The sequence below is a fragment of the Osmerus eperlanus genome, chromosome 3, assembly GCF_963692335.1.
Source record: "Osmerus eperlanus chromosome 3, fOsmEpe2.1, whole genome shotgun sequence".
Taxonomy (NCBI): Eukaryota; Metazoa; Chordata; class Actinopteri; order Osmeriformes; family Osmeridae; genus Osmerus; species Osmerus eperlanus.
In genome coordinates this window covers 9,010,816-9,036,186 of record NC_085020.1, presented here as the reverse complement: position 1 = coordinate 9,036,186, position 25,371 = coordinate 9,010,816, and the positions used below count along the sequence as shown (strand labels likewise).

Here is a 25,371-nt window from a genome sequence, read left to right as displayed (position 1 = left end):
CAGGGCTTTCGGTTTCCTTTCCCCTGGCTGGCTGTTGTTATCCAGGGACTGTGGGCAGCCTGGTCTCCCAAAACAAATACATGGCAGGAGAGCAACGGGATCCTACGAAGCTCAGCCACAGGCTGTTCATCAATCGAGATGACCTTCTGCGAGAATACTACACCCTCCTTTCTCTCTGTGCCTACATCCCCCAGCATCCCCCAGCAAGCCCTGAAGCCCCGCAGCCTCCTGGGTAATGAAGGATTTTAGCACCAACAGGGCTGAGACTATCTGAGCTTATTATCTGACTGTCCTTTAGAAAGATAGCAATATGTGCCTGTTCAAGCATAACCTATACAATTATAGATTCTGTGGCTTCTGTAGAAGAGGTCTAGGTGCATCACAGACAGCACTTACATCTTACCCTTACGGCATAGTTCTGGCTTGTTGAGTCACTCAATAGTGAAATGCTGAAGCAATCCTTGAGAATCTGAAGGAGAAAAAATTATTTAATAAACGAATACAGTTCTCTTGGGAAATTTAGTCCGGAACGTTTTCATTTCTCCATCCAGGCAGTCTTTTGTAATTGGGTTACGTGGGTTTTAGTTGAGGAAGTTGTCAGGCTTCAGGGGTTTTTATTTGGGCCTGTTCCTCAGCAGAGAGCAGCGGGGGGGTGACCTCTGTGCAGTCGCCCTCTAGAGGCCTGTTAGGGTACAGCTGCAGAATGAATCACTCAAGCCGACTACAGAGTTCCCAGAAAGCCCGCGGTTGCAAGGTGACAGGGTGAGAGGTAGAGGCCACACAGCTGGGTGTGAAGAGTGAGTTTAACAGCTCCACAGGTCAGGTGGGCTTTATGCAGTAATTGCTGGGCTGCTGTGGGAGAGCATGCGCACATGTACACATGCCCACATACACAAACAGGCAAGAAGACAGACAGACAGACAGACAGACAGACAGACAGGTAAACAGACAGACCTACAGACAGACAGGTTAACAGACAGACTGACAGACAGACAGGCTAGAAAGCTGACATACAGACACGCAAGCAGACAGGCAAACAGGCAGGCAGACACAGAAGCAGGAAGTGGACACGGCTGACATTCACAGCTGCTAATGGTATACAAATGGTCAGCCACTGTCACGGAGAGCGTGTGTGTGTGTGCGTGTGTATGGTGGTAGGTTTCCGGGGGAATTTAAATTAATGAGTGTAATCAGAAGCAAACAGCGAGCGAGGCAAGGGCAATTAATACAAGCAGGCAAGCAGCGGGCCTGAGATGGGGATTAAGATGCTGCTTGGGCTGGAGCCCTCCACAGCAGATGTCCTGGAGGATGGGCGCTGGGAGCTTGGCAACACCACATATCCGCCAACCGGCCGCTCGGACAGAGGGCCCAATGAGAGCTGACAACCTCCTGGCAACCCTCTGATAACGTGATCATCTCTTTCTGATGGCAGAGGGAGGGGCTACGGCCCTGACTGGAGGGAGGGGGGAATGATGGAGGGATGGAGCAGAGGATGGAAAGGAGGAGAAGCGTTTGTGGAGAGATAGAGTAGTGTTGCTGCTGCCATTTGCCGCGATGTTAAGCTATATAAAGATGGTGATGCTCCAGAACATCCAGAACATCTTCCTCTGTGTTATGTATACATGGCTTTACGTACTGAGATGTGTGTTCCAGCACACAGATTTGTTTATCCTTCCTTGAAGAAAGAAACACACTGTTTATTTTCCTGGAGAAAGGGCTCTGGTTGTTGTTTCTTAAACTGACGCTAAACTACAGCGTCAAGGGTCACGACCCCTTTGTTTGTTTCCTTGGATGCCGCATGTTGATCTGTGGTCTCATGTTTCCAATGTTTACTGCAGATAATTACACGTGGGTAAAGCTACACTGGTCCTGAAAATAGAACGTTGACTGGAACTCTGATCGGTGTTTCAACTGTCCAAATCAATTTGTGCTGAAACGGAATAATGATGTCAGATGAAAATAAATGCACATACCAGACTTAGGGAAAAAATCTAACTTTATTATGCCAGTCTAGTCTATCGAGATTCAGTTGTTGGCCCTAACTTTCTTCCTGTCATGTTTTGAAACACAGGAACAATCCCAAACAATAGTCTTATATCATGAACATAGAGCTTGCTTGTATTTAAGATTATGTTCAGATTGAATTGCTCCTAAATCAAAAAAATGGAAGAAAGGCATCAACAGGAACTTTGATTGAGCTCTCTTCCTAATGTAATTCGTCACTCAGCTGTGAAAATAATATTGTTGTCTGCTGATTGATTTCTTCTGTTGAAGCATAAATTCGGTTTTTATTGTCTGTCTCTTAGAGTATCGCCTAAGCTGGCGCTGTTGCCTTCACGTGTGTCAATAAATTACTGGCACTTCAATAACTTTGGAGAATTGTGGCTCTCATACCTTTGAAAGGCAATAGTTTAACGTGCCTTCTTCAGAGTCCTATTAATTTAATGGAGGACAATTCACAGTAAACTCTCAAATTTACTGTTCTGTTCACGACCAAGGCCACAAGAAACTGCCTGGTAACATAAACTAGCTCAGGCTGTGCTAGGAAATTGACGACTTTCCTCACATAATCGCTTTAAAAGCTTTTGATTTGGCCAGGGTTCAAAACTTTGAGTCTACTTCATGAGACAAGTATGCCACCTTCTGTTCTAAGTGGTCATTTCACCCAGAATGTCTAAAACTTGTTTGAGGGTCATAAAACAATAGGTTATATGACACATTTCTTTACATGTTAAGAGTGTAATCATCCAGTATATGACTCACTCAACCCATATATTAAGCTGTCATAAAAGTGTTTCCCAGTTTAAAACAGACATAACGTTTTACTAAATACATGTAAACATTAATTGCTCTGTAAAGTCATATTTGATAGAAATGAACCATATTGCAAAGATGTCTCTACATTTAGCAGATGCTCTTATCCAGAGCGACTTACAGTAAGTACAGGGACATTCCCCCGAGGCAAGTAGGTTGAAGTGCCTTGCCCAAGGACACAATGTCATTTGGCACAGATGGGAATCGAACCGGCAACCTTCTAATTAATAGTCCAATTCCCTAACCGCTCGGCCATCTGACTCCCAATCACTCACACAGACATTGAGCAAGTCCTCTCACAAGGCACATACAACTAAATTCCCTAAACTACACCAAAACGTGTTTGAAACCATAATGTCCAACTGAAATCCTGAAGCAAATCTACTTGGCAATGAAAATTGTTACTACGTGCACTTCACCCCCACAAAAGCTTATTAAAGATTCAGCTATCCAAATCCTTTATGAGAAACACACGTCCCTATTAGAGAGTGAAAAGAAGAAAAAAAGTTCCAAAGTCCCAGTGATCAGCAGACGCCACCGAGCAGTATATTTCTGAAGCCGTGCGTCAGAGCGGCAGCCGTGGCCAAACCGCTTATTAAACAGAGGAAAGCCAAGTGCCATAAAGAAGAAGGCAAGAAGCTTGTTATTATTCTTTCTGTAAGTTAAACAGGCCCAGATCAATGGCCTGGGTGGTTTCTTCCACCACAACTATGGCCTAGTAAAGCACAAAGAGCCTGCCTTAGACACAGAGATATTAACTATTCCAGGATCTTTGAAGAGGGTGCCAAGAATAATTTCCCACATGTAACATTTCCCACCAAAACCACAAAGTCACTGGAGCATTGCAGGCACCACCATACTGGAGCTGCCCTACTCTCCTTCGAGGAACAGAGAGAGGGACATATATGGACCAATTAAATAAAAGAAGATAATGAGTCAAATCTGACACACTCAAATAAAAAAGATGGAGGGCCAGATCCCAAAACATTTAATTAAAGAAACAGATAGTGTGCAAGGTCACAATCTGAATAATTTCATTAAAATGGTCAACCCGTTGGTAATAACTCATGGATTATTAATTTTCTGTTTTACATCACAGTGTTGCTCAAAACATTGCTAGGTTATCTCAACCACCGACACACAAGTATATACAGTCAACATGATACTGCTGTAACTTGTCACCCTCTTTCTTTTATTTACAGTAGCAATGTATTTGTCCCTGGAGATGTGTACAATGGTTAATGTCAGTCAGTCAGTCATTCTGACAGTAACAGCACAGATGGAGAGGTACTAAGAGGAAGAACCAGGAGGAGGGACAGGTGATCCCAGCTCTGAGAGGATATCTACAGCTCTGAGACAGAGGGTAAAAAAACATTCAGTATTCCTCAATTAACTTGTTTTTAGTCATCACAAGTCCTTATTTTCATTTTTTCTTTCTTACTTTTTGAATAAAAATCATTTTTTATTCAAAGGAAAAGAATGATGTCACCCACCCTACACTGGGAGGAGCCAGAAAGAAGAAGTTTCATCAAGATGTCAGCTGCACGTGGAAAGTTCTCCAAGCACTGCAGTATATATATATATATATATATATATATATCTTCGTTTATAATAAGCTGTTTTAATGTTCTTTTCTACTGTTGCTATAAAATAAATAATAATAAATATATAGAGGATAACAGAGCATTATGCCAGTATGTTTATCCCTGACGTAGATCAGCCTTCATGTAGATCAAGGAGAGCCACAGAGCCTCTCTAGTTCACTGGTGTCCCAAGTTAACGGGGGAGGAGCCAGCTCATCTCCTACACTCATGTCATCCTTCTTTTGCATTCTGACTTCAGTGAACTTGATCTTCCATTGGTTGTTGTCCAGAGGGGAGCGGATGAGGCCAAAGACCTGCTCATAAATTCCAAGGCAGGCTCTGTCTCTGTGGATAGTCCCAGCCACAGCCACCAGCACCAGGCCATGGGGGGAGGACAGAGCCCTGAGGCCATGGGGCTCCAGGTTGGGGCTCAGGAGGAGCCTCTCATCCCTGGCCAAGGCTAACAGGCGCAGACTGACAAGCTCAGCTCCATCATACTCTTCACTTCCAGTTTTGGAAACGATACGTAGCTTCACATCCTCCCAGAAGTGCCTGGGATTCAAGTCAAGAGCCATTTGACCCAGAGAGGGGTTTAAGCCATTCAGAAGCTGGTAGAACCACTTGCAGAACTCTTGGGCCATGGCTGGGAGGTCAGTTCCAGAACTGTCATCCTTCAGCTTTGTCAACGGGGAGCTTTGTTCAAACACAAGTGGACTCTCTAGTTTGACAGATGCCTAGAAAAGTGATTACATTTCACTGATATGTAACTTGTCACTACAAAAATGAGAGGCAACATTTTACATCTTCACAATATCACAGAGTCACAATGATCTATTAACGATGAGTTAACCGTCCATCCAGTTGCTCATTTGTATTGTGAGTTAAGGGTTAAACGTTTTCAAATTTGCATATTTCTAATCATAACTATGCATTTTTTCATTTTAGGCTTCCTAAGACTCAAGTGCATATCCCTTATAAATACACTGCAGGAGTTGAACAGTAATTAATTTCACTATCTCAAAAGTGATAAGGTAACAGAAAACAAACAGAAAAAAAGAAGTGCATGACGTTGGTGACATAGGCTACCTGGTAGGAAGGTGCAGGATTGGAGGGTGTTGTGGAAATGGGAATGAATGGTGTAGGTAAAACTGGGCTGGTCAGTAAACTACTGAAAGTAGAAAATGTCTGAGGATAGAAGATACATGAATCAAGTTAGTGATTACCCCCTCCCCTCCCAATCATAGAATAATTATTAACATGTATCAGAAGATAACTATGCATTTTTCATTTTAGGCTTGCTAAGACTCAAGTGCATATCTCCTATAAATACACTGCAGGAGTTGAACAGTAATTCATTTAACCCTTGTGTTATCTTCGGGTCATTGTGACCCTTCAGTCATTGTGACCCCCCCCCCCCCCCCCCCCCCCACATGTTGCGACAACTTTACCTCATACAAAAATAAAGTGACGCATTTTCTTTTAACCGTCGGGCTGTCTCACACCCCCCACAGAGCGAAGGTTAAAAGAAAATGTTTTTTTATTTGTTTTGGTATTGGGTAAAGTTTTCGCAGCACAAACTGGGCTTGTCAGTAAACTACTGAAAGTAGAACATTTCTGAGGATAAAAGATACATGGATCAAGTTAGTGATCACCCCCACCCCCTTCCCAATCATAGAATAATTATTAACATGTATCAGAAGTGTGGGTGTGTGCCAACTTTACCGTAGGTGGTGGACTGTACAGATTCTTAGACCAGTGTCCCAAGGCCAGATACACTAACTGTTGTTTGTCGGTGGATTTGGGCAAAGCAATCCCCTCATTTTGAAGGTAAGTGAAAAGGACGTCACGTTGGACTTTCTTTCGTTTCAATAGCTCCCCAGCATTTTTGGAATGTGAAATAATGTCGACAATTGCTTCTGATACAAAAAGACACAGTTCCTGATAAGAAAGCTGTCAAGGAAGAATTCAATTAACAGAGCACTGTGACCAATCTACTGGAGGACACGTAACACAAATGTCATTCAGCAGAGTGATAAGGATGCTAACACATAACATGTCTTATATACACTCATAGCATCTGGTCATTCTAAACAACAGTTAATCAATATAAATTCAATTACAAAGCTCTTGCCTTTTAAAATGGTGAAAGAATGGCACGGACGTAACAATTCTAGTTATTCATACGTAATCTCCGAATGTTTTTTTCTGGTTTAAGGCGGTAATAAATATAAATGTGATTATTTATTTGTTATTATGGTGTTGTGCTTTCAAATGCACTAAAGTACAAAAGATTAAATGAGCTCTTACGTGTGGTACTAATCCAGCCTTTCTCTGTATTAGTAACAGTGTGATGTAGCGATAGTATGTTGTCTCTTGGCAACATCTCTAGAATCGTTCTGCAGCCATATCTCTCCTCAAAAGTCAAACTTTCAGGCATCCTTGATAAAGTTGGTTGAAGTGTCAAGTAAGAAAATGTGCAGCACTCTGACCTTGTAAATGTGAAGCACTCTGATATTCCAATTGATTTGCTATTGAAATAAGCCCGGAAACTGTAGCTTTCGTTTTCCTTTGAAGTATAAGAAAAGAAACGGAAAGTTAATTTGTCAACCAAACACTTTTGGTATCAGACAATGTATTTCACCAGCAGATGGCAGCAATGAATGCAAAAGCATTTGCTTCCTTGTTTGCAATTTAAATGTACAATAGGTAAGCTTTTTTTCAGTAAAAAAAAGGTTTTGTCCGCTTTAAACATGTTGTGTAAGCTAAGGGCCCTTTGAGAAATATTTAGCATATTTTGACATCTCAGTGCTAGTGGAATGTCAATCTACATTTTTTTGGAACATCATGCTACTTTTAAGGCAATAATGCGAGGCTGGCTTTCCTCCTTTGATTATTTTGGAAAACCACTGTCATTCCTACTCAAGCTGAAAGAAAGCACGTAAATTCAGACAAGAATTGTGAATGCTGTTTCTCATATTTGAATTTATTTTGTAATGTTATCAGCAGTGTTATTGCAGCTTTAAGTATTGAGCATATTTACAATGAATTTAATTTCTTACCACTAAAGCATTAAGTGACTTCAGTCCACATACTGTTTTGTAATATACTTTAAGTTAAGGCACATACCATCACCAACAGTGGCAATTTGGCTGAGTAACTTAAGGTAATGTTCTGAAAATATTTTATTTGGAAAGAGTATAACTTAGTTATCCACAGCCTTAATGATGAGAACACATTTCAAACTTCATGAAACTTCACTTCTCTTTGTGTTGTTTTTCTCTTCAGTGAGAACAACTACAGTAATTTCCATAATGTACAATGAGCACTATTTACATTTTAAAGTCTCCACAGCATCTAAACCCAGTTCTTCCTAGGATCAGCCCCCACTCATCAGCTACAGAGGAGCTGAAGCTCACTGGAGTCACAAGTCAGAGCAGGAGACACTAGCTCCTCAGCCCCACTCAGAGAGTCCTGTCCTCTGATCTTCAAGTTCACAAACTTAATCTTCCATTGGTTTTTGTCCAGAGGGGAGCGGATGAGACCAAAGACCTGCTCAAAGATTCCAAGGCAGGCTCTGTCTCTGTGGATAGTCCCAGCCACAGCCACCAGCACCAGGCCATGGGGGGAGGACAGAGCCCTGAGGCCATGGGGCTCCAGGTTGGGGCTCAGGAGGAGCCTCTCATCCCTGGCCAAGGCTAACAGGCGCAGACTGGCCAGTTCAGAACCATGGAACTCCTCCGTCTGCTGCCCATTGATGCTGAGAGAGATGTACAACTTCAAATACAATCTAATGCAGATAGATCTGCATGAACAATATACAGAAAATATGTCCATATGGTAGGTCTAATAAACCAGACTGGAATCTTACCTGGTGAGAAGGCACAGCCTCACATCCTCCCAGAAGTGTTGTGGACCCCAGTCTTGAGGTGGCTGGCCCAGAGAGGGGTTCTGGCTGTTCAAGAGCTGGTAGAACCATTGGCAGAACTGTCGTGCCAAGGCTAACGGTTCAAAGACAGCTTCCCCCGCAGCCTCAGCTGTCACTGAGACCCTTTGCTCTGCTTCAGTGTCTGGGCTCTGACTAACAACGACCTGAAAGCAAGAAAATGTGTGCCATAAATATATCTAGGGTGGATCATTACATTTAAGCTAACCCCTGCCTGTTATGTAAAGCCCATGGGCCAGAAAAACTGACACAAATCGACAGTCACGTCTTACCTTTTCAGTTTTTACTGTAGCGTTTGACCAGAACTCTAATGTTTTCTTGATCAACTGGTGTTTCTCGCTGTTTGATGGTATGACGACGCCTTCCTTTGCTAGATACTTGAATATGACGTCACGGTGTACCTTCTTTCGTTTCAACAGTTCCTCGGCACAATTTGAGTATGAAAGAATCGCCTCCACAGCCTCTGTGATTGACGCATGCCATTATTAGCAATACATGAACCTCTTGCTACCTAGCTACAGTAGTTCTCTATTACAGTAAGCAAGAGTTTCCAGACAAAGACAAGTTTCAATCATATCTAGCTCTACTGTAGCTAGCTAGCTTCTAACTGTACTGTACTAGCTAGTAGTAGCTAGCTACAGTAGCCTCTAGCTGTATTAGCAGTAAAAAAGCAGTACTGTACCTCACCTTTGACACTCTCCACAGCAATCATCTTATTGGTGACTGTGTCAGTAAGGGACAATATGTCTCCTTTTGACAAAAGACCCAACATTTTTTTACAGCCGTTACGCTCTATATGGGTCAAACCTTGCATCTTTAAACTTACTACATAGAGATTTCAATAGTAAACACACCTTCAAGTCTTCTCGTATGAGTCCCACCAAACAATCATCCGAACGGAAACAAAGCTTGTGTCGAACGTTCCGTCTTCCTCTAGCTAAACAAACAGCAGGATGATATGCTTAGGCAGAGTGGACCCTACTACCCAGGTTGTGCTCCAGTCCACGCAGGACAGGTCAAGAGCCAGCTAGCGAGTTAACTTTATAGCTAACTTGCTAGCTCTTTTGCCTATGGTTGCGCCATTATGTAGACCACAGTACTGGACGTTGCTCAGCATTAAGCACCTTTTCTGAGATCTGTAATATCGTTTGCCTGTCTTCCCGAGGTAAGATGCTAGCTATAGCTAGTTAATAACCACGTATCATTGTAGCAGAGCAATCGGTGCTGGTGTTTTCTGGCTAGCTGGATGTTTTATACCATGATACAGTAGATCAGCCAAGCTGTTGGTCTATGAACTTTACAGATACTGTTCAGACTACAGTCGTCATACAATTGGAATAATTGGTTAACGCTCATCTGGGCTATCTAGCGTTTGCACAATGCTGAACTGAGCTCGTTAAATTACATACATTATTATGTGCCACAACAGTGTTAATAGAATACTAGTAGTGTGTCTAAACCTCACAGCAGAACATACTGAGGTGGATAATTGATAACGATAATTTAAAGTGTAAATTATGGTTGATAACGTATGAGAACAAGGAGTAGGCTACTGTATGGGGATAACAAAATCGACTTATTGCAACACTTTAAGGTTTCATCACTTGAACTTACAACACATGACCTTAGCACATAACTGACACATTCAGGAAGTAATGTCAAACACTCCTCGATCTAGAACTAAGCAGCCACTGCCTTTTTCTTTCTCCCATTCTCATATGTCACTTCTCTTGCATCTCTTGATTTAGATGGCGGAGACTGTGGCCAGCGCCCCTGGACGAGTGACGGTCTACTCCATCACAGGCTGTCCCCACTGTGTGCAGGCCAAGGCCAGTCTGGGCCGACTGGGTGTGCCTGTGTGGGATGTGGACATGGGGAGACACCCAGAGCTGAGGGTCAAAGTGAAAGAGCTGACTGGACGAAGCACTGTACCTCAGATCTTCTTCAACAGCGTCCACGTCGGAGGGAATGACCAACTACAGAAACTAGTGAGAAAAGACTTCATCATCATTCCTCTTATCCTAGCTGTCAATTCGGTTTCCCAAACACCACATTTATAAAATTCAAGTCGTAATAGTAGTCAGTGGGTTTGTCAATATTGCTAGTATTGACTGTATACTAAAAGCCTCTGAAATGTTGGGATATCGTAATGGATTGCTTTATGTTCTTAGACACCAGAGGAGTTGGCACGGCTGGTGCGTTTGGTGAAGGAAGAGCCTGTTCCAGCAGATGCCCCGCCCATTCCTGAGAACCACTCAGACGTTTCAGAAGAACCTGTAGAAGCTGATGAAGGTCAGTGGATCCCAGACAGTGACCTGGGTTTATTCGTATTTGTAATGCTGTATTGAAAACGTCTGAAGCCCTGCAGCATTGTAAGTGTTCTGATCGCTCAAGTTGAGCATCTCAGAGGACTGGACAATGAATACAGGAATGAAGGGCAGTTCAATAGGATCACAATATGGGGGGTTTTACTCTCACGTTTCGTCAGGGGGATGTCAATCAACATAGCCTTTGCACACACAGAAAGAGGACGCCGCATGCTAGATCGCGTTTGTTTAGGCTTTAGATAGCACTCCTAGAAATGGCCCTGACGTTTCATGTTCTCATGGGCTAATATAGCGGGGTATAGTACAATCCTTGTCTATTATATTCAGATAATTCCAAACAGTATACCAGTAATAAAGTAATCAGTTGTAATCTTGGCCAAGTAGAATTCATTTTTGGTGTGGCCTGTCATTCATTCCATTAATGATCTTTTTTGTTTTGCGTTTAAAGAGACCGATCACCCTTCTTCCCATGTTATGGCGTTCTACCTACCATAACCAGATGAAAGACAATCCTGTTTTTAAAGAGTAGGCTTGACATGGACTTATTTGGACATGTTGCTGTTCGTCAGTGATAACAGTCACGTTTCATAAGAAGGGGATCGGTTTGAATGTGTGGGATGTCGTCATTTGCATAGGGAAACAGTCAGGTTGAGTGTGTGTTCCGTGTGCGTGTGTGCTGTTGAACTTTTCACTTGGCCAATGTGCCCTAGTTAATTATTTATCTGCTTCATAGCCTTCCTGCATACTGCCCACACCCATACAATGCTCAAGTCTGTCTACAAGTTAATTGAGACAGAAATGAAAAGACACATTTTATTTCATAGGCTATAGAAATAGTATTATTGATACGTAGTATGTTTCTTTAACCATTTGGGCTGCTTTTGCTCTTAAGAGTTGCTGGCCAGGAGGGAGTTGAGCTTGATCACTTGATCCCAGATGTAATTATAGTTCAGCTGCAGTACTTCAGGTTGTGTGAGCGTGTGTGTATGTGTGTGTGTCCTTCTCTGCAGAATTTGAGTGTGAGAAGGACCCATTAGCTAACATGGTAGTGGAGCTCAAGCGGAGTGATGTTATTGGCAGTCAGAGGAAGGGGCTGAGCTTGTACAAAAACAGTTTCTCTGGAGCTCAGCTGATTGGCTGGCTACAGAAGGAGAGGGGCATGGGTAAGTCTCCTCTACAATACAAACACACACAGTACAGTATGTAACTTACATTACAAAATCTCTACCCAAAGAATCAAAAATCATTATCACACAATTTTAACAGATACATCTTACCAGTTATCCTAAAAAATCTGGTACCCCAGTTGCACTCCAATTCTAATGATATGATTCTGCCTGGACCACAACCATCCCCTACCTGCCCGCTAGCTACGGCTGAGGCCCGTGAGACTGGTCAGGTCCTGCTGGAGAAGAAGTACATGGTCGCTGTGTCTGGGTGTGGGAAGGGGGAGTTTGCAGGGAGCGACTCACTGTACAGGCTAATGGAGCATGACCCCCACTCAGCCCTCAACACAGGACAGACAGCCACCTGCAAGCCACTCCAGGGTAGGTGAGAGTGGGACCAGAGAGGGACGTCTTCTCCCTGGGCCCCATGGGACTCCTGGTTCTTTCCGGTTCTTTCCGAAAGCATCTGCCTAGGTTCTGTTCGCTTGCTATGTGGCGGGTTTAGACTAAGATACTAGTAACTAGGTACTACGATACTAACGACTGAGTCTATGTTGTGATTTAAATAGATTTAGTGTGCAGTCGGCCCTCTGGTGGCAAAGTGCTTCTGCTAGCGAGTCTGTGTAACTCCTGAGCGCAGGACACATGCTGCCTACCGCTCAAACTAGTTTAGCTGCGGAAGAAGCCGTGCCTGTGTGCGTCCGTGCACCTTTATTTTCTGTTTACATCTGTGTATTGTGCGTCTCTTTCTCTGCATGCCTCATTTGCTACGTCTTTGACTTTGCCTCGTTTGTTAAGCGGCTTTCTACTGTTGTTGTTGAAAAACATAAAAAAAGAAATGTACAATCATACCATATATATATATATATATAACTCCAAACCTGTCTCCTCTCTCACTGTAGCTGCGGAACTGTCAACCATCCTTAGGGAAATGATTCTGAAGCTGTTCTCTGAACACCTGTCTGCTGACGGAAAGGTAACGTCCTCCTTCCTGTTACTTAGGGTTATGGCCTGACCCTGTGGTGTCGTGCACTGTTCTACTGTGTGTGTGTGTAAGCTGTATTGATCAGTGCATTCCCTGTCCGTTGTTGCAGTGTGTGGACTACAAGGCCATGTCTCTCAGCCCGGTGTTTGAGCGCTACTGCGATCTAGCCGTGCAGCTTCAGAGGGTGGAGCTGCTGTCTCTGAGCAGGGAGGAAAAGCTAGCCTTCTTTATCAACACTTACAACGCCCTGGTCATCCACGGACACCTTCGACTCGGCGCCCCCACCAACATGTGGCAAAGATACAGGGTGAGTTGGTTCTGAAGTGACTATCCCTAGGATTACCTAAAGAGAACTATAATGATACGGCTGTACAGCCTTGAGTGCTAGAATGTAACAGTAGGAGGACCTTTTAGTTGAGAACTATAAAGATAAGTACAGCTCATGGTCTGATTCAATATCTATACTCAGATACTCAGAGAGACTTCTTCTGGAAATGTTTTCCTGTAATCTAGACGTGTCGGCTCATGTTCTTCTGTCTTTCTTCTTCCCGCTGTAGTTCTTCAACTATGTGAGCTACCTGATTGGAGGGGAGGTGTTTACCCTGCAGGACATTGAGAACGGAGTGTTGAGGGGGAACAGAAAGGGTGTCGCACAGCTCCTCAGGCCTTTTTCCAAGACTGATCCTCGTTTGCAGGTAAGGCTTTTTTCCCCTAACGCCTGAAGATCAACTGACAGACTGCTGAAATATCCACTCAGTCACATTATATACATCGCTGCTGACAATTACGAATAAAAGAATGAACCCAGCAGATCTAGACCTGAGGAAGACTTCTACATGTCCATGTCATTCTTTATTGTTGACTAGGTGGCTCTCCCAGACGCAGAACCCCTCATCCACTTTGCTCTAAACTGTGGAGCGAAGGGCTGCCCACCCATCAAAACCTACACTCCCCAGGTAGGACACTGGCCGTATCCCTTCATGCAATACCCTCGTCCTGGCAGCTGTGGTCCGAGGACCTGTTTGTTCTGAAACCTGTTTTCGAAATGAAATCCTCGTTCCCCCTGAACAATCCCGCCAGGACATCGACAGTCAGCTGCGCACGGCGGCCGAAGCCTTCCTGGAGAACGATGACGCCTGTGTGGTGGATTCTGGGAAAGGAGAAGTGCGACTCAGCCAGATCTTCAAGTGGTACAAGGCCGACTTTGGAGGCACGGACGAGAAGGTACCTTTCAGAATGATTACGGTCGTACACATGAATGTTGTGTGTTTGGCTTCTTATATGACCTGTGTAACATACTATCCTCTATCAGCTACTGAACTGGGTCCTGGAGCACATGAGTGAGTCTCCTAAGAAGTCCAGCCTGCAGAGTGTTGTCACTGGTGGGAAGGTCCGGCTCAGCTATCTGCCCTATGACTGGAGCACTAACAGCTCCCACTGAGAGAAACCAACCAAACCAAGAACTTCCACCGATCTTCTCTGTCTTCTGTACAGAAGAACAACTCCGGTTTTCTTGAGGCCATACTAATATATTGTTCTCTTATGACCAGTTATAGTATGGTGAGGTGGAGCCAGGGCTCTTATGCAGTGTGTACAAGTAAATACCTTGCTAACTGTTTCTTCCATTTCAAGCCCTGAAAGTACAACTTCTGCTTTTTATCATAGCTATTTATTATAGTTTGAAAATGGGTTTGACTTTGAATCTTTATCGACACTGTACTTGAATTAAACCCCTACAGTCTTTGCATGCAATTATTGCAAGAAAGGCACCTTTAAACTTTTTGTCTATCATCTTGAATTTTCTTCAAATGTATCTTTAAAGGACCATGTTGGAAGTACAGAAAGAAATGTCATATGTATCTACACTACAGCTTATGGATCCTTTTGTGTCGCTTTCCCTGGACTTTGTGGTTCTGAATTGAAAAGCTGCTAAACCCAGCTTTGTGATATCACGTTTCCTACAGAGCCCTGCATGTAGCAATATTCATACGGAGCTCATTTCTCAATGGTTTGCTAACAGAGTGGTTATCCCCTCTCCAGCTACAGCACAATGCAACTGGGTGTCTCAGGTCAACTGTCCCACGATGCAATGGCCGCAAACTGGGCTTCTTATATGTGTGAAAGGTTTCTTTACATGGTTCAGCGTTGTCACAGCAGTCTACTGTACCAGACACAGCCTCTTGTCTTTCCCTCCAATCTTTAACACAAATGTTAACATCATGTCAGACCTACTCTAACCCTTCTGGGTTAGTCATTAACCTTGTCTCTTTCACTCACTCAAATGCATGAACAGGAATGCTTTTGATGCATGGACTATGATTCTGATCCTGACTGGTAGCTAGGACACATCCCTCTCCCCCAGTCCTCAAGCCAGTGCCTTCAAACCCTGATCCTGCATGAGAGCTTATCTCACGAAAACCCTGCCACGTTCCTAGTCGGCCCCCATTTCTTACAAGTTGGCACTTGGTGTAGCTTTTCCACTGGGGTGCGACTGCTCTTTGAACCGAGTTCAGCTGCAATATGAACTGGTCTTATTTCGAGGTGTTCAGAGCTGATAGTTTGACTAATGGGCTCTTCCAACCTTACCTCACCTCACTGTCAGGAAACCAATGTGATGCAAATCTGTAATACTGTTAAGACTTTTATCATGCTCTTGCCTCTTGCCTGGATTTGACAACAACCTGACTTCAAAGCAATACTTTTATGAAGAAAATTATGCAACAAATAAAATGATTATTACAGCTAAGTGGTCTGCAGTATTTTTGTAGGCTTTTCAGTTCGACACCATGTCAAACAGTGTTTTCATATTTCTTTACCTTAAAGATAGTTCATAGCAGTGCATCTGACCATAGCTGCCATCTTGAGCCATATGCTGTGAAACAATTTATTAAATTCTGTACAAAAATCTAACAGACAATTTCATTGATTCATAAACAAGTGTTTATTTAAACAAGCCAAGTCTTTTCTTTAAGAAAAATAAATGACACCTTTCAGTACAAATCAAGTAAATACACATTATTTTAAATGTCCTTATGTATTAATCCTTGTACCAAATATCCATCATATAAATGCAAATCACACCGAACCTTACACATACTTTACAAGTACATCAGTTATCTAGTGTCAAAAATCATTTGTATAAAACATTTTTAATGAAATGCATAGACACATATTCACAAGTAGGAAACTCCTACATCCTTACAAAAAGTCAGTAAAAAATAGAGAGCAGTAACAACTGAAAATTGTAACAGGTCAGTTACATTTTATTTTTTTTACAGCAAACTGAGTAAATCATTATTTCAAGCAGTCTAGAAATACTGTTTTTTTTTTTTTAATACAGTGCATTTCACTTCATCTCTCATTGAGGAAATGTAGCATAGGACGTAGTGAATCGATGATGGTTATCATAGAATCAAATAGTCGATAAGTCCAAATTTATATACAGTGTATATCGCAGACTTAGGAAGGATATGACTAGTGTAGCATATCTACAGTATGTGGTTTGTAGAATGTGTTCCTGAAGAGCACAATGGTGTAACGGCAGAATGAGGCAAAGAGAGCGTTTTATTAAAGGAAAGGATTGTAGTAAGGCTGAGCACCAGTAGGTGCCGTTCTGGTTAAACTACCAAAAGTGTACTTATCTAATGAGGACGTTACAAGAGACGAATGTCCATGTGTCAATAGTGTGTGTTTGGGGAAACATGCCTTTTTTTTATAGCATAAATATTTATTGCTAGGTAATACACACTCACCCCATTCTAGCTCTACCACTTGGGCCTGCCCATTTCCAATTTAGATGTGAATTTGCATGCTCTGCAAGGCTTCCGTGATGGACTGATTACATCTATCAAGTCCTGTAAAATCCTTGAACACAAAGGGGGTCAAAATTGACTACAAGTTGACGTCTCTCTGAGATAAAGGTCAGACTGTCATCTGTACCACACAGTAGGCCTTTTCACCTCTCAACAGGGGATGATCTTAGGGTCCATAACAGCTCGTTCAGTCTCACAGTCCACGTGTCAGAAGGAAGAAGAGGTTAACAATCTCGAAGTTCACAATCGTCAAGCAGCCTCGACAAAGGTCCCTGAGTTCACCCATCGCCTTTAACCTGCGGAGACAAGTGGAGTTTTTAATCTGTTATGGCATAAACATATTAAACCGAGGCCTCTCTGACACTAAATGAGTGACACTCACTGTCGTCGTCAGAGTCGAAGTTGAAGAGGGAGGAGCAGGTGTTGAGAGCCTGGTGTTTCTCCAGCTCCACTGGCCCGCTGAAGGACGACAGACACTTGGAGCAGCGCTGCCTCTGCGGCACCGCCACGACCACCAGCCGGCTCTTACTGCTGGACTGCGGACTGGAAGACGCCTCGGAGGCCTTGCTGCGCTTGCGCATGCTGAGCGCCGACTCGTCCAGGTAGGTGGAAGGCGGCGGGCGGATGAACGGGGCTTTGACGAAAGGTGCACAGACGGGGTCCTCTGGTTTGACTGGCTTGTGGGCCTGGATGACCGGGTCTTCCAGGGTCCTCAGGACGTCGGGGAGAGTGACCGGCTCCTCCGCGTCCCTCATGTCCACGTTGTCTGGAGCGCCAGGATGGGATGGTTCTGTAAAGTTCTTGGGCTTTGACGCGGGTGCTGTTGGGGTGGCATGAGAGGCAGGACGCTCTCCTTCCGGAGCCTGGTGGGTGTGCCCCACCTCGTGTCCATTGACGGGCCTCAGGCCGGGGTCTCTGGGAAGACCAGTGGCTGTGTTTGACGCTTCACCATTAGGGTTCGACTCAGGAGCCTGGCCTGGCACTCTCTCGGTAGTCCCAGTCCCATGCCTGGCCACAGAGTCTGGGACCTGGGCCTTATCTCTCTGGCCCTTCCCTTCCTGCTGCCACAGCTCCAGGATCTTCACCCTGTGTTTCCACGGGGCCTCGGGATTGACCTGGCTGGGGTTGACTTGCCCTGGGCCTTCCTTCCCTTGGGGCTGGGTATAGTGCCTCCACTCGTGGTCATGGAGGCCGGAGAGCGTGGTGAAGATCAGCTCGCAGCCAGGGAAGAGACACTGAGGCTGCAGGGGCCTGTGGGTCTCCCTGTGCTCTTTCAGCTCCTGGGGGGTCTTAAAGCGCCGGCTGCATTTCAGGTGGACACACATCTGCCTCAGAGGGGCGTCGTGGAGCTTCATGTGGTCAATGTAGTGTTGGACATTCAGCATGTGCCTGGAGTGGAGACAAGGAAGTGAAATCATTGGGAAATATGTGGTTGACAAGGGAAACTACGTGCTGGGGCAAGTGAGAATATCTATACACCACAAAATGCTGAAGTCATGAAGTATTGTTGTGGAGCCTAAGAAAAAACAAAGGCCCAAAAAGCATCTACATAGCCAAAGAGTATAACAGACTCTGAAAACATGCAGAGGTGAAAGTCTGTACTGACACATAAATATGAGTGTCGTAACATACAGAGGAGCTTTCCTACCTTTGGCAGAAGATGCACCTGCCCTTGGACCACAGGAATGTCTGCTCCAGCACTGCCGGGTCTCCCGTGTGGAACCTGAGGGCGTGTTTGAGCAGAGACGGACCGATCCTCATGAAGATCTTCTCACAGTCCTCGGCGGGACACAGTGGGTACTCGGCCCCGAGGCCGTTCTCTCCCGCCTCTCGTTCCTTCACCTCTCCTCCTTCCTTTCCCGTCTCAGTCTTCAGAATCACCCGTTTGTCTTTGACGAGCACCTGCTCGTCCTTGAAGCCCGTCGGCTCGCGTCCGGTGTGGTTGGCCTGCTCTGGCGTCTTGTTCAGGTTCCTGGTCTTCTTGAGCAGAACGCGGAGGTTCTGGATGATCCGGGCCTGCTTGCTGATCTCAGACTTTGGCTTGGGTTTCCGGACCTGGCGCTCACCCTCTGGCGGTGCCGTGGATCCATTGACCGCGGGGGACGTCGCGCTTTTGGGTTCTGTGTCGTCTGTCTTTTGCTCGCCGGGTGGGTTGTTGAGCAGTTCGTCGATGTGTTTGAGGACATGCTCCTTGGCCAGGTTGTACTTCTTGAAGCAGGACCCGCAGAAGATACAGCACACCCTCCTCCTCTTCAGGTGGGCGATACTGTGGCGCACCACGTTCCCACCTTTGAAGTCCTTGTGGCAGTAGACACAGTGGTGCTGCAGGTGGGCATAGCGTCGGGCACGGAGGGCACGGGCCTTCCATGGCTTCATGCCGTCACCCTGGAGGAGGAAGGAGAGGAGGGAAGATTTAATGGGGGCGAATGATAAAGGGACAATGAACATCCCCCAACGGTTTTCATGGACACCAATGCACCGTCACCGATGAGGAGCAGTTGCATCCTGACACGTGACCTTTCTATCGGACTAACCTGAGGGTCTTCTTCCAACGGCAGCTTCTGCTCAGTGCTGTCATCATCTGCTTCCGACCGGGGGGATTCTGGGGGCTGTAGTTCATTCTCATCGTCCTCTTTGTGAAGTTTGGAGTAGTTGTGGAAGAGTTGCAGTGGATCCTCCTCAAGCGTCAACAATGGACCATCAAGCTCCAGCTCTGAAGGCCCACCAGGGGAACAATGCCCCGCCTCCACAGACCTCGAGTCTGTGTCTGTTTTCAGTGCTCCAGGAGCATTACCCTGTACACAGTTAACATCTACCATCTCACCATGGCCCTCCATCTTACACCGTTTAATACTGTTCTCGGTATCCATCATCTCGTTTTCTTTCTCCGACGGGTCAAGTCCTCCCTCCGGCCTGATGCCGTTCCCTGTACCAACCCTCTCCTCCACCGTCATTTCATTCTCAGGGTAGGAGAGCTCCAATGTGGAAGTCCTGAGGGCATTCCTCTTACCCCACCGCCCCCTTCCCCGCCCCTTCTCCCTAATGCCCTCCGGGGCAATGTTCTCTGCCTGGAGCCTGATCATCTCCAGGAGCCAACTGGCCTTCCTTCCCCGCCTCTTCAGAATGGTGTTCTTGACTCGCCTCGCCAAGTACTCCCTCTGCCGGTTGGCAGGCTGTTTGAGGCTGCCTTCCTGAGCCGCGGTGGGATGACGCCTGAGGGAGTATTTGGACCTGCTGTCCGTGTAGGTGGGCTTGATCGCGTATTTGATTTCTGGGTCGTCTCCTGAGTCAGCGTCATCAGAGCCGTGTCGCCTCCTCACTCTCCTCCTCCGCCTGCTCCACCACCTCCTCTTGACTGGGCTGTCGGGTGGGGGCTCGGAAGAAGCCTCGCCCTCCTCCTCCTCCACCTCCTCCTCCTCCCTCCCAGCAGAGCCATCGGACGCTGGGCCTGCTTCGGGATGCGGACGGGCAGCACCTGGGTGTGGCCCGCAGGCCTGGGGTGCGCTCAGGTCATTGGGTATCCACTCCTCCTCCGCCTGCTCTTCCTCCTGCATCTCGCTGAGAGCAGCCTTGACTGCTTTGTCGCTCATCAGCTCCAAGCAGTGGGTCCTCAGGGTAAAAAGGTTCCAGAACTCGGGGTCAAAGCATAGGCCTTCTTTTAGCAACTGGGGAGGGAATGGAAGAGATGTCAATAGTCTTTCTACAAAACACACAAAAGGTAAACTGGTCGTAGAGATTTGATGTCCTCTTTTACAAATACCCTAGTACACTTGGGGCCAGCGTACTGGGCTGCCTGTACTACTACTGTTCAGTCGATATGGTCTAGGCTTAACCTGGGACTGTGGGAACCTGCCTTCTTCCACTAGGAGTTTCTGACCTGCAGGATGAGGAAGCGGATGTTGGTCTTGATGGGGCTCTGGTGTGGGTGCTGCTCCTGGTCGGGGTGGGTGTAAAGCACCCACACGGTCCTGTAGGCCTCCAGGCTGTGCTCCAGGTGAAGGACCAGCAGGGCGCAGGCCCGACACACCTCCAGGTCCCCGCGCAGCAGGAAGGCGAGGGTCTTGCACACGAGGGAGCGTGTCTGGGGGTCCGACTGGGGGTCGCGCTGCATAGCTCGGGCACACAGTTCCACGCAGAACTGAACGCCCTCAGTCCCCATCTGACAGAGCACAGACGGCGTTAATATGAAACTTTACGCGTGGGAGCAAGGTCTTATATAAAAAAAGAGTCAATTTGATCTTTTTACATTTTACATTTTAATACCAAAAGGCGGCTGTGTACACACCTCTTCCGTGACCACTTTGATAAAGAGGAAGATGGCGCGTACATTGCTGACAGAGGCCATAAGTTGCCTGCATTCAGCCAGGAAGCCCTGTTTGGAAGGGTGTGCCCTGAGGTGCAGCCTACTCCAAATAAACACCAGGTCCCTGTGAGGGAAGAGAAAGACCTGTCAACCCCAGGGAACAACAGCATACAAAGCACAACTACCAAAACGCAGGACTAGATTTAGCACCCCAAGGAAAACCTAACTAGTTGTTTAATTGTAACTTGTTTAACGACATGCTCTTATGGTTCTTCCCTTTGGCACTTATTTTGGTTGTTCACAATGTGTGCTTCATGTTTTGGCTACTCGCAATGTTTTGGGGGCTATCTTGTTGTTATTATCAGTGACCTATGCACTTTGTAAAGCTCTCTCTTGGAAGTCGCTTTGGATAAAAGCGTCTGCTAAATGAATAAATGTAAATGTAACTAGCCAGTGCTATTACAGCATGGATCAAAAGAGCTAGGTAGTAGGGCTCTCAACTAGGGCTCTCAACACAACACTATACAATTATGTAGGCAGTTTTCAATGCATCAACTCAATGTACTTTTAGCTACAGTTACTGCGTGACTGCAAAGTGTAACTGACCAGATGTAATACATGTCTCCGTTCTGCAGCTGCTGGGTGAGGAATGCTTTGCACAGATACAGGAGCAGCTCATCTTTCTCGATGCTCTCCGTATTGCAGATCATCTCGACAGCATCTCTCCCATCTATCTCAGCCACCTGAAGAGAGAAGAAGAAAGACAGTAGAGATACAGACTTTCACATGGTTCACATTGCTCTCCTCCACACTCTGTCACTTCCCGATGTGCACATGCCCTTGTCTCTCAACCCGTTTGCTAGCACTCTCTCTCCATCCCGTCTTTCCCTAACGCTTCTCCCATGTCCGTACCTCTTTCTGCAGGTGTTCGTGTAACGATGCCTTGTAAAGGCAGGTGAGGTAGGCCTGGTGGAAGTACAGGTGTCTGCCTGTGGCAGGGTGTTCCAGGCAGCTCTTAGCCAGGGCCAAGGCCTCCTGCACACGCTCACAAGCCTGCAGGTACCGCACGCGCAGCTCAAAAAACACTGGCACCTCAGAGCTCAAATAGTTCTCCACTGCAGAGAAAAGTCAAGTAGAGTCAAGTCAAGTCATGTATTTTTTTCTTTTCTCCAGAAAAGGCAATGCCATGGAAATGCAAATACTACTCAGACATGCACTGTTTGTTTGAGTGTGTGTGTGTGTGGTGTGTGTGTGTATATATATATGATATATAGATGTATATGTACCTTCTGTCTGTGGCCATGCAGTCTCCCATAGGATGGCCTGCAGCACAGGGCCTTCCCAAGGGCCGCCATTGTTGATGATCTGCCTGACTTGCTGTAGGTAGACATTCTTGTGTCTCAGCAGTTTAGAATGACAGTCCTGGAGTAAAAGATGTGAAATACATCCCATGAACAACTCGTTCCCGAACTTATTATCAGATTACGTTTGGTATAAGACACCTATAAGATGGAGAAGAAGTGCAGTGTCTGTTATTCCTTACCTGCAAAGAATCTAGTATGTCCTTTAGGGGATGTTCTTGAAACTCCTCCTTGCTGAAGAACAGCATCAGCTCAAAAAAGCTCCTGCAATTCAAACATTCAGTCACATGACACACAATGAGTCCAAGCTAGGCATAAATACTCGTCGACAATAACTCATCTTATTAGGTCCATCCTTACAGCATCATGTGTACTCTCACCGTTGCTAAGAATAAGTTAAGGCACATAGGAAATGTCTCAGGGTGTTGTACTTACAATGCCAAACTGCTGAGAGCATAGCCAATATGCTGACAGTCCTCAGGAAAGGCAGAGGTGGCTTTGGTAAAACGGCAGAGGGCTATTCGAAGCAGCTTCAGCTGAGGCAGAGGTACCTGCCATTGCCGTGTGTGGTCCTCCACTAACTGTTCAGGGACGGGTACATCGTTATAAACTTAGAATGAAGAGTCATTAATAATATTATGGTAAGCCGACTTCAAGGAAACACGTACATACTGAATAAAAAATTGGCAAAGAGTTGTTCTTCACTAGTGGTTGGTTTACGTTTGAGAACGTATGTTTCCAAATCCGAAAATTCGTTAAATAACTGTTTTGCTAGCTAGATGCATTGGTCTATCAAGCTAGCATGGGATAATGTTTAGCTAGTTAGCTCGCAACACTAGCTCCATTGCGTGCGTGTAAGCGTTAGTAAATAGTAAGCTAATGGGCAGCTTTGCTAATAGTAAAAAACAAATATTTTAGCTTCTAGTGGAGTTAAGGACTTCCAGTAGTAGATATGTTGACAGAAGGCTGGCAAAGTTCACACAATGAGAGCTAGCAATTAGTTAGCCTAAATGTCAATGTTGCGTGTTCTAACTGGCGAACTAGCTAGCGTCACGTTACTATAGTAGCTAGCGAGCATAAACAGTGCTAATGGTTGTCTATGTGAGGCGTATACGGTGGTTGCCTGATATGTAACCTACCTTACAAAAATCGGAGCAATATTCCTTGCTTAGCAGTGTAGGTTCATTTTTACAATATCGGTCAAATAAAGCATCCAGTTCGATTTCTAGCGCCTCTATTCCCAAGTCACTTTCTCCGTCCGCCATACTGGATAGTTCACCTGACGCATTCTAGGGAACAAACGGAACGCTAGTTTCCTGTTTTTCGATTGGCTATAGCAGTTACGTCGGTTCCACTCCGTGCCATTTATTACTCGATAAATGAGAAATCAGAGCCATTGAAAAATACTTTTACTAAAATACACTACTCGTTGACAACAAACATACAGTATGAAGGTCGTTACACAAGGAGTAAACACATCAACAAAGGCAGACGGGAGACATGTGTTCTTTGCAGAAACATTGTCCAATAGAATGTGACATTCGCTCTTGGGAAAGGGACTTTTGGCCAGCCAAACTAAGTGACTTCATCGCAGTGCTAGATCTTGGTTTATGTGCAAACTTTTTTATAGCCGCTCTTAAGCAATTGAAAACCTACATTTTGTTTTGTAATTCAATGTCAAAGTAGCGACATCAAAAGAAGGTTAGCAAGATTAACAGTGTTATGCATGCAACATTTTTGTAAAGTGGGTTAGAATGTGTTTCCAGATCCAGTCCACTCGCACCAGCTAGGTGAATAGTTTACGAGTCAGGGGACCCAATATCAGATCATCTGGCTAGTCAGTTTTCTCCAGGAGAAATGTAGGCTAGCATGGCGCAGGCCCGACACACCTCAAGATTCTATGAAAGATTGCTGTCGGCGGGCAGCTGCTGGCAGACAACTAATTTGGAAGTCGTACACATGTACATGATCTCCTTAGTTTCGTGCAAAGAGTGACAATATAAGTGTAGCTGCTAGGTGTCACGAGTTACACATTTCCACCTCGGATTCAGTGTGGTACACTGACAAAATTGACACCCCCCATCTTCCGTGCCCTCTAATCAGCTTATCAGAAGCTTTGGAAGTAACTTCTGTAAACCTGTCATCACCCGCAGTGTGGCGCCATCACACTTTATGTTGCCAAACAGAGGAAATGTAACTGCGCTACACACAAGGTTATTTGTGCAGGGGGTGTGAATCATGGGTATTGATAAGTGTCAAGCACTTTTCATACCGATTGTAGAAAGGTTAGTAAGTAATATTTGTTTGGAAATTCACATGAATACACCTATGCAATACATTATTTATTTAGAGTAGGTATCTAGGCTAGTGTATAACGTGTGCATGAATAAATAGCCCTCTCGTCTCTAGCTATTAGAATGATGAACATTTTAGCTCTACCTGAGTAAAAAACTAAAACAAATGAAAAATGTAGGCTGTTAGCCAGGAGGAGTTTGCAGGCTGTACGTGTAGCCTGTATCCAAGATACCAACCGTTATATCATGTCAAATAATGCAGGAACTCTGCATATGCATGCATATATATATATATATATATAAAGTCTTTATATATATATATATATATCTATGTGCATATATGGTTCCGAATATGTACTGACCAATTCAATCAGTGATTGCTTATAGATAGGAAATAAGGACTGCCCAGAATCATATAACCTTATGTAAGTGCCAAATGCTATGCTAAGTGTGTGAGTGGGAGTCCTAAAATGAGTATTTCTCCAACAAGGTTTCTGGTGTAACACTTATTAACCATATGCAGCTTGTGCTGTGGGTGGGGAGGCATTCTAGACTAGGACTGAATTGGCCCAGAGGAATCAAATATGTGACTATAATGTAATTTCTGAAACAACAGAAGATTCTAGAAAAATATATATTATTTGATAGGGGTTCAGTTCAAAAACATAAATAAAACATGGTGATCATTATACATAGTATGCAGACCCCGGTAATGACACAAACCCATTTGGTCTTAAAATAATTACATTCTACATTTATTGACGGGGTATACAAACTCAGTAT

At 45.0% G+C, this 25,371-nt stretch overlaps 4 protein-coding genes across 9 annotated transcripts; 1 reads left to right on the top strand and 3 right to left on the bottom strand.

Annotated features, from left to right (window-relative positions):
* Window positions 1-3,785: 3,785 nt before the first annotated feature.
* LOC134016557 (uncharacterized protein C3orf38 homolog) lies at window positions 3,786-7,076 on the bottom strand. Of its 3 annotated transcripts, none has more exons than XM_062455919.1 (4): window positions 6,705-7,076; window positions 6,120-6,347; window positions 5,484-5,582; window positions 3,786-5,131 (listed from the first exon to the last, which is right to left on the bottom strand). In XM_062455919.1, the coding sequence occupies exon 4, from the start codon at window positions 5,036-5,038 to the stop codon at window positions 4,547-4,549; it is 492 nt and encodes a 163-aa protein (XP_062311903.1). In that variant the 5' UTR covers window positions 5,039-5,131; window positions 5,484-5,582; window positions 6,120-6,347; window positions 6,705-7,076; the 3' UTR covers window positions 3,786-4,546. The 3 variants fall into 3 exon arrangements, with proteins under 3 accessions (XP_062311903.1, XP_062311888.1, XP_062311895.1); XM_062455904.1 differs by having other exon boundaries at window positions 6,120-6,313; XM_062455911.1 differs by lacking the exons at window positions 6,120-6,347; window positions 6,705-7,076 and having other exon boundaries at window positions 5,484-5,620.
* Window positions 7,077-7,194: 118 nt separating this feature from the next.
* LOC134017436 (uncharacterized protein C3orf38 homolog) lies at window positions 7,195-9,311 on the bottom strand. 2 transcript variants are annotated; one of them, XM_062457044.1, is made up of 5 exons: window positions 9,195-9,311; window positions 9,028-9,090; window positions 8,613-8,803; window positions 8,266-8,486; window positions 7,195-8,154 (listed from the first exon to the last, which is right to left on the bottom strand). In XM_062457044.1, exons 2-5 carry the CDS (start codon window positions 9,050-9,052, stop codon window positions 7,788-7,790), a joined length of 804 nt encoding a protein of 267 aa, XP_062313028.1. In that variant the 5' UTR covers window positions 9,053-9,090; window positions 9,195-9,311; the 3' UTR covers window positions 7,195-7,787. The 2 variants fall into 2 exon arrangements, with proteins under 2 accessions (XP_062313028.1, XP_062313027.1); XM_062457043.1 differs by having other exon boundaries at window positions 7,196-8,154; window positions 9,028-9,247.
* Window positions 9,291-14,386, top strand: zgc:152951 (uncharacterized protein LOC569013 homolog). Of its 2 annotated transcripts, XM_062457041.1 has the most exons (11): window positions 9,291-9,505; window positions 10,089-10,328; window positions 10,512-10,632; window positions 11,678-11,830; window positions 12,038-12,214; window positions 12,736-12,809; window positions 12,928-13,125; window positions 13,376-13,513; window positions 13,685-13,774; window positions 13,899-14,042; window positions 14,131-14,386. In XM_062457041.1, exons 2-11 carry the CDS (start codon window positions 10,089-10,091, stop codon window positions 14,257-14,259), a joined length of 1,464 nt encoding a protein of 487 aa, XP_062313025.1. In that variant the 5' UTR covers window positions 9,291-9,505; the 3' UTR covers window positions 14,260-14,386. The 2 variants fall into 2 exon arrangements, with proteins under 2 accessions (XP_062313025.1, XP_062313026.1); XM_062457042.1 differs by lacking the exons at window positions 11,678-11,830; window positions 12,038-12,214.
* Window positions 14,387-15,741: 1,355 nt separating this feature from the next.
* Window positions 15,742-23,612, bottom strand: LOC134017439 (zinc finger protein 654-like). Of its 2 annotated transcripts, XR_009929753.1 has the most exons (13): window positions 23,434-23,612; window positions 22,730-22,875; window positions 22,477-22,558; window positions 22,220-22,355; window positions 21,846-22,048; window positions 21,540-21,676; window positions 20,916-21,057; window positions 20,508-20,789; window positions 19,165-20,295; window positions 18,279-19,015; window positions 17,013-18,019; window positions 16,778-16,926; window positions 15,742-16,682 (listed from the first exon to the last, which is right to left on the bottom strand). XR_009929753.1 is itself a non-coding variant. In XM_062457047.1 (12 exons), the coding sequence occupies exons 1-12, from the start codon at window positions 23,557-23,559 to the stop codon at window positions 16,922-16,924; spliced, it is 4,134 nt and encodes a 1,377-aa protein (XP_062313031.1). In that variant the 5' UTR covers window positions 23,560-23,612; the 3' UTR covers window positions 15,742-16,921. The 2 variants fall into 2 exon arrangements, 1 of the variants encoding a protein (XP_062313031.1); XM_062457047.1 differs by having other exon boundaries at window positions 15,742-16,926.
* Between the last annotated feature and the right edge of the window lie 1,759 nt (window positions 23,613-25,371).